Source organism: Henckelia pumila, chromosome 4 (genome assembly GCF_033568475.1).
Source record: "Henckelia pumila isolate YLH828 chromosome 4, ASM3356847v2, whole genome shotgun sequence".
NCBI classification, from domain to species: domain Eukaryota; kingdom Viridiplantae; phylum Streptophyta; class Magnoliopsida; order Lamiales; family Gesneriaceae; genus Henckelia; species Henckelia pumila.
In genome coordinates, this window is record NC_133123.1 from 5,622,023 (window position 1) to 5,630,349 (window position 8,327).

General features: G+C 33.5%; 1 protein-coding gene across 1 annotated transcript; it reads right to left on the reverse strand.

Annotated features, from left to right (window-relative positions):
* Positions 1–1,486: 1,486 nt before the first annotated feature.
* Positions 1,487–3,820, reverse strand: LOC140864819 (9-cis-epoxycarotenoid dioxygenase NCED1, chloroplastic-like). The gene has a single exon (XM_073269206.1). The coding sequence runs from the start codon at positions 3,679–3,681 to the stop codon at positions 1,843–1,845; it is 1,839 nt and encodes a 612-aa protein (XP_073125307.1). The 5' UTR covers positions 3,682–3,820; the 3' UTR covers positions 1,487–1,842.
* Between the last annotated feature and the right edge of the window lie 4,507 nt (positions 3,821–8,327).

The following is an 8,327-nucleotide window of genomic DNA, read 5'->3' on the forward strand; positions in this document are numbered from 1 at the left end:
TGTCAGATTTCGAAAGCATTGACTCCAAGAAATAAAGAAGGCGATATCAAAAAGTGTCAGGGGTATATTGTTGATCCACGTAATAACGGCCACCATTTTTATTTATTAAACTGTCAATTACAAACCACTGTTCAAAGATCATTCCAGCAACTACACTACATATACTAATCCTTGTCTACTATTTTATTTACAATAAAAATTGTACCATGTCTTCCATTATTGCTGCTATTTTAATTGCAATCCACTCGACTAATCATGCATAAATTTTCCTTTTTTTGGCGTGAAAATGTTGCGAGAACAACCGATCGAGTGTTCTTTAGTTGCGGTGCGAGTTGTAAAAAAATTGTTGAGCAATTTCTATATATTATGATATGTTGTGTACAAGATATGAATCGTTATTACTTGTTGTTACAAATATTGCGTGTTTGTACGAGTCTTTATTCTTAAAAAGATTATTTAGATTTTAATATATACTTTTAAATCGATTTGATATATTTTATAAAATATGAATCAAATTATAGTTATGAAATGTGTATAATACTATATAGTTTTATTATTGTGATTGATCATATCAATTTGAGTATAAACACTCTATTCGTTTTATGTTTTCAAAGGTGATTTTATGTATCGGAAAAAAAACTTTCAGACGAATATCTCAGTTGAAAATAAATATGTGGATCCATCAGTACTTTGAGATGGCTGAAATCTCGTTCAAAACACTTATTTTTTTCTTTTTTTCAAATTAACACGGAATTTATATTGTGTTTTCACAAACTTGCCGAACGTGGATTCAATTACATGTTGGGATGGTCTTTCTCTATTTTTGCACAAAAATAAAATCTAACCTATCCGGTTGTTCAAAAGTCTCGATCGCATTTGAAGGTTGAAACAATTAATTAATATAAATGCTAATCAAAAGAGTGAATTAGATCCCTCAGATGATATAAAAAAATTGACCTTCACATTAATAAAATCACTTGGCACTCGATGTGAATCGAAATGGCATTGGTGGACATACAAATCCAAAAACAGCGTAAAATCGGCCAATCAAAGGAAGCCACGGTTAACATTCTGCTTCTGTATGAGAATTGACATCTGACTTCGAGAAATCATTTCAACTTTTCCATTCAACTTTATAATATTTGGAAGTCTCCATCTCCTAACTACTTTTTTTTTTTTTTTATTTTCCTTTTCCTTTTTATGTCCCAAATGATCAAAATCCTTAAAAAGTTGACTGATTTCCACAAAGGTAAATGTAAAGAAACCAATCGCCATTTCATCGTGAATAAGATGTATGTATGTAATAATTAATGTTTACGTTACATGGAAAGACAGAAAGTGATAACTTTTACTCGAATCTTGTTTCGCACATGAACTTGTTCAACATCGTATCGGGTCCAAAAAAACAGGAGAAAGACAAAGGAATTGGGAAAGTAAAAAAGTCTGCCCTTGATAAATATTTACAAGATTACATAGAAATGATTCTTTGTAAACACAGGACATCTTAAACTAAAGTTGTGTGAATATAATAATGAACTCTACTCCATATGATTTCACATAGTGTGCGAGAGAATAAGCAGAAACCAGCTGAGCTTCCATGCTTCTACCTACACCACCCAAAAGCTACGAGCTGGCCTCCAAAAATCTCTTCACCACCAATATATTTTTGAGAGAAAAAAGAAAAGAAAAAGAGAAACATCAAAAATTATCACAGGCTCCATATAGTGAGATGAAGGGTTCTTGTTCTTTCCTAGAACAGTGGAGAGACTCCGGGGAAGTGAATTTAAGCCTTCCCTCTGGCAATTGTCCACTGCAAAAACTGAGAAGGAAATGTGCAAATGATCAGGCTTGATTTGCCAAGTCTTTTGCATTGATGAAGGTACCGTGAAACCCATATGGAACTCTGGATGGAAGATTAACTGAGGCCTCCAATTTCATTGTCATTGCATTGATTATCTGCAGCTCTGATGTCCAGGCCTTCTCGTCGTGCACGAAGGCCAGAATATGGCCATCATCTTCTGCTTCGGAGTTGGGATCCGTGGGAAGGAACAGAGGCTCCCCGCCGAATTTTTCGTCCCCGTAGATGAATTTCTTGACTTCCCCGGTGAAGAGGTCTACTTTAGCAAACCCGGAAACCTTAGGCCATGGCTCTGCAATGGCTAGATAAGCGTATCGGGTTTTCCTTCCGAGCTTGTTTCTGTTCACCATTCCGGCTTCTAGATTCACTTGATCTTGTTCTGACATGATGGGCCTCCTAGTTGCTTTGCCAGTCTTCAGATTGAGCCGGATTTCGGACAAAACACTCTTTAAATTCTCGTCACATTCGTTGAAAATGGAGTCCGGGGGAGTCATACAGGACCCGATTATGACGATTTCGTCTGTTTCAGGCTCTTCCCATGCATTCCAGAGATGGAAGCAGAAGCAATCGGGCACTTCCACCCACTTCATTTGGGAAGCATCTTTGGCATACTTGTCTAATACACCGAACCTGGAAACTTTATCCTTGTCATACACCACCGGAGAACCCCCTCTGATCATTTCGGACATCTTGAACACCACTTGCTGATCCGGCACGATCACGAAATTCTCGGTGATTGCAAAATCATGCATCATTGTTGGTCCAGAAACCGGGATTTCAACATCCTCTGATTTCTTGCCGTCTTTTGAAAACCTGAAGTACTTCAAATACGGTTTCTGGATCACATCATAGCTCAGAGCAAACATCTCACCAGAAACAGGGTCGAGCTTGGGGTGAGCAATCATGGTGGACTTCAGCTGGCCATCAAAATTGTATCTTTCCGCTGTTTCGAGGTCACCGTCTGGAGTCACGCGCACATGATAGGGCAAATCATCTTCAGACATGGCCAGCAAACGGTTGTTGAAATACACCAATCCAGCGTTTGCAACGCCCATGCCTTGGCTATGATCAACCAGCTTAAACATCCCACGAGCATAGAAAAGCAGCAATCTTGCTATACCTGAATGGCCGTGTAACTCGCCAATGGCCTTTGGGAAAATAGGGCGGCCCAAATCCCGTTCTTGGATCAGCCGCTGAGTCTCAGTAAATCGGCAGGCGTAGCTAGCAGTCCCGTCAGAAAACTGCACGCCGTGAATCATGCCATCACCGTCGAAAAAGTGATGGCCGGCGAGTGGCTCAAACAGAGGATTGGCACCGTTCCTCACGTACATGCCTTGAATGGAATCCGGTATTTTCCCGGTGACCGGAAGACTGTGTTTAACGGGCTGTTCCGGCACGGGAGAGAAGTTTCCGGCAATCTGGACTACAGGGTCTGCTGTCTTAGGGAATGGGTTTTCAAGCTCACGTGCAGTCAGCGCGCTCTCCACAGCATCCAAAGCCATTGCCGCAGCTTTCTGAATGAAGTTCCACTGCGGCTTCGATGGAGACGAAGACGAAATCTCTTTTCCGACATTGGTTTCTTGGGGTGTGAAGGTGGGTATCGAAGGTGTTTGATATTTTGCTGTTTTTGTGTACTCTTTTGGAAAGAAAAGTTCTGGAGTTTGGAGAGAGCATTTTATGCTGGTGCTGCTTTTTTTAGGTAGGAATCCATTGGGCTGTGTGAATGATACACACTTTGTACAAGAGCCCAAATCACTCGTGAGTGGAATAGGCAATTTGGGCTTGACCCAAGAACTCGTTGCTGCAGTACTCGAAGTGGCCATTATTCCCTACTTTTTGGCACTGAAGAAGTGGCTAAAAAGGAAATTTTGTAAGCGTTTTTAGTGCGTGTTTTCGGTGTTCTTGGGTTTAAGAATATGATAGAGAGAGGGAGAGAGAAGGGAGAATGGGAAAGTGAGAGAAAGTGTGTGTGTGAGTGTGAGTATGTGGTGTGAGAGAGGAAGTGAGTATATATAGAGGAGAAGTGGGGATGGAGGTCCTATTGTAACATGAACGAGAAGCCCACGTGTTGATTATTTGGAAAGCGAACTCCATTGGATTTTCAATTAATGAGGTCGTGAGAAATTCCTCCTGTTTGGGCTGTTGGACACCCCCAAATCTCTTCTTCTCTTTTCATTTTCCCGAATTCACTCTTATTTCACGAATTAATTTTATGAAATTGATATCCTATTTACTCTTATTCATAAAAAAAATCATTATTTTTGTATACCAACAACATTATTTTTCGAAATAGATTGGGACCTAACCCAACCCCAAAAGGTAGTTTAAGTGTAAGTTTGTCTTTGTCTATATATTGGACTTTCGGGATATTTAATTAACCGATATTAGACACAACTAACACACTGAAACGTAGAGACATTAATGGGTGACCTAATTATCGGACAGGTGTCCAATTATTGGCATTCCAATAGCTAACTCAAAGAGAGAGTTCTGTCTTTGTTTATATATTGGCTTACCAAAATATTTACTCAACCGATGTGGAATACAATTAAAATACGAACATGAATCGTTTCACAAGAAACCTACTCAATTTTTTTTTATTTTAAACTTAAACTACCTCAGTTCATTATCCAAAAACGAACACCCAGGATACCATTTCTTATTCGAATTATATTTATTTTGCAAGTTGGAAATAAAAAATGGTGGGAAAGTGAGATTAAGGTAGTTTGCTTAAATTTGGATCAAAACGTGAATTTTCGTGAATGAAATATGAAGTGGAAATGGATGTATTGTACATTGATTGGGTCATTCAATATCTGCACCGCATTACTTTGTGAATACGTGGCATTTCAACTTATGAGGCTTTAACCCAAATCGAAGTTTAAAAAAAAAAAAAAAACACTAAACCGAAAGTCACATCAAGTGCCCAACACGTTTACCCCTTTACCCATCTTTTTATCCGGTTACCTGTTCAAAATCATCGTTTCGTTTCGTTTCGTTTCCAATCCTTTCCTTTTCAGTTTTCACATCATTATGTCTGTTATTTTCAAAATATAAATAGCAGAAATTCCTATAAAATTTTTATGGGTCGGATTTCGTTAAAAAAAATTATTTTTTAAGTATAAATATTACTTTTAATTATAAATAAATATATAATTGTGAGACGAAAAAAAAAAACATGAAACTTCAAAATGAGGATATTCGTATATTATTTAAATTAAAACACTATTGTCATTTAGCATAAGGTTTGCTAATTTGTCTTTCGATTTTATTTCTTTTTTTAAAACAAAAACTCTAGTTCTTGAATACTGTGTATGCGTTGAATCATTCCTAAAAATTAGGATTGCTGATAATGTAGGACATCAATAATTCAGAGTAAAAAAAAGTGAGTCTGGAAAAGGGATAAGAATCCACATGTATTACCTAGTCAAAATTGTTTCATAACCCGCAATCCAATTATTGATGATTTTCTATTTAAAACATTACATAATTGTCAGAATTCATTATTTTTAAAGGTGGTGAGTGTTTTTAGTTTGGTTGTTATTGTAGGATTGATGTGATGACCATCATTGTTCTAAAATTTAATTTATACGAGATCAAACATTTCCTCACGTATTTAGATCAATGATGATTAGATCGACTTCGTTATGTTATCTCAATCATCTTAACATAGTCGCTTTTCAGTTTCTTTGTTCCAACTTCGTACAACTTTTGGACCATTGGATAGTATTAGTAGTTAATGACATCCATCACATATGATACCCATTCCGATGCTTTCTCCATAAAACTCGGTTAGTGAAAAGCACCGATTCCAAAGTTTTTTTTTTGTTACATGTATAAATTAGTATCATTAAATGGTCGAAGAAAAAAAATATATAATAATAATAATAATAATAATAATAATAATAATATCATTGTATATAAGTAATTTATCCATTAGACACCATTTTTTTGTTTACAAAAATTATCCTAAAGTCATATAGATATTACATTTTTGTTTTTTTTTTAATTTCGACATCTTAAATTACAGTTTAATCCTCAATAATTTTTACAATTATAATATTAATCATATTTGAATAAACCAAATTAATTAAAAAAATATTATACAAACACATAGCACGTACATCAATATACTAATTATTATTAGCAATAACTATCGATCGAGTTTTACGAAAGCTCAAATTAGAAGCAATACTTGAGTTTGAGTCAAACGTTTTGGAAATTGGCCGGACCAGTATATTTCTAGATAATAGTTTCATTGACTAATCAATTAAAGAAAATATCACATCAAAATCATATGTTAACAACCATATCTTAACATATTTTAATGGTACGGTGCGATATATATATATATAATATATATAAAGTTAGTATGTACTGGTATTCTATTAATGAATGAATGATCCAAACCTTTACCAACAAATCATGTTCAAATTATTATTTTACAGGGTATAACAAAAATTAAAAAGCGGTGTTTCATAATATATTGTGGCCTGATCATTAATATTTTTTGTCAATCGCGGCCACATACTCACCTTTAAAATTATAAACAAATCATTCATGGCATGGCTACGTGTTCCTTTTTACATGGATTTCTTTGGCTCACATTTATTTACATATTTGCAGGCAAATCAAGGTGACAAACGTAACTCAAATTATAAATTAAAATCCACTAGCAAAGGGGAGAATGATAGTTCTGATCTAATCTTTTACATGATTAGTAGATAATTAAGAAACTTACTTAATTTAATAAACTTTAACAGTGAGAAATTATGTATATATATATATATATATATATATATATATATATATATATATATATATATATATATATTTATATAAAAATTGATATAAATAATTTCTGTCCTTGTTTTCCAGTGTTGTATTAATACTCGCTAGCTCGTTGTAACTTGTAAGTACTACACATCATAAAGACATAAACCATCGATCATATAAGCTATCAAAATTTTTTAATTGAGAAAATAAATCTTAAACTTTTCTGAATTAAATTCGTTCAAAATAGATTAAAGCGCTTCGTTCGATATGTTAAAGCTGGAAAATCCTTTAATTTCCAACACATTTTGGCATACATTCATTATGTGCATACAGACACTGTGCATTTCCAACGTAACATCATTAAGATATCGGTTTTTTTAATAAAATATATATATATATATATATTTACATTTAATTGAATAAAACAGTACCATATTACCAATTACTCCATCTGTCCTTCTCATTTAGTCTATATATTTTTTTCATCAATCCCAAATATATAGTCTAATTTCCATATTCATGTTATATATCTCATATATATATTTATATATATATATATATATATAGATATCTATATATATATAAATTTACCCTTATTAAATTAATATTATTAGTACGACTTATACAATTATTTTATTTTATATTAAAATTTTCATTAAATAAGGATAAAATGAGAAATTTTTTTCTACAATTTACTTTCACAAACTCTTTCTTATAGGATGGATGGAATACCATTTATTGAATTAGCTCAAAGCTTTAATTTTAAATACATAAATAGTTTTCGAGCTGGTTTCGACTAATTTTTTTGTTCGATCGAAGGGTGCATGGTGATCATCAGGCAAGCAGCATGACTTTTCTATTTATTAATGTGGTTTAATTTGTAATTCCAATATGTATTTATACTTCCTCCGTCTCAAATACATAATCCTACTTTTTATTTCACACAGATTAAGAAAAAATTATTGGGAAAGTAAATTTTATACAAAATTCCTATTTTATCACTATTTAATGTATTAAAAAAAATATTGAACAATTTTAAATGTGTAGTTAATAGGGGTATATTAGTAAATGAGTGTTCAAAAAAATTACTAAATATGGTATATGACTATGTATTTGGGACAAACAAAAAAAGAAAACGTGGACTATATAATTGAGACGGGAAGAGTATTTTTTTGATCAAATTGGGCATGTGGGACTTTGATTAACTAGAGTTAGAGAGTATTAATGTACAAGTTGATAGATAATAAATATATATAATATATATATATATATATCGAAATCTCTTTCAAGAAATTCTTGGGTGATCATTGGCAATGACAAGCCCCCAAGTTGTTGCTTAAAGATCTCACATGCTGTCCATGTTACATAAGCATGTTACCACATGCTTAACCCTTCGCCTAAGTCCAGATGATCGATCTTGTGGTCAACATCATCGCCGCAACTTGGCTTTATAATTTATACGTATGTAATATTCAATTTGTCTCCTATATATGAATAAATGTTTTTCTGAGAGATTGTACGCACTTTTCGAAAATCCAAATTAATTTCAATCATCCATGTTGCAATATTAGAATTAATTATATATCGGATTTGTTACTTCAATATATTTGGTGAATTTGCATTACTCATTTAGAAGAAAGGGCATGAACTTGAAATTTCTATTGATTAATATTGTAGTCATGATTCATGAACA

Coding starts and splice junctions, on each gene's coding strand:
- LOC140864819 (XM_073269206.1), bottom strand. CDS start 3,681: ATGGCCACTTCGAGTACTGCAGCAACGAGTTCTTGGGTCAAGCCCAAA.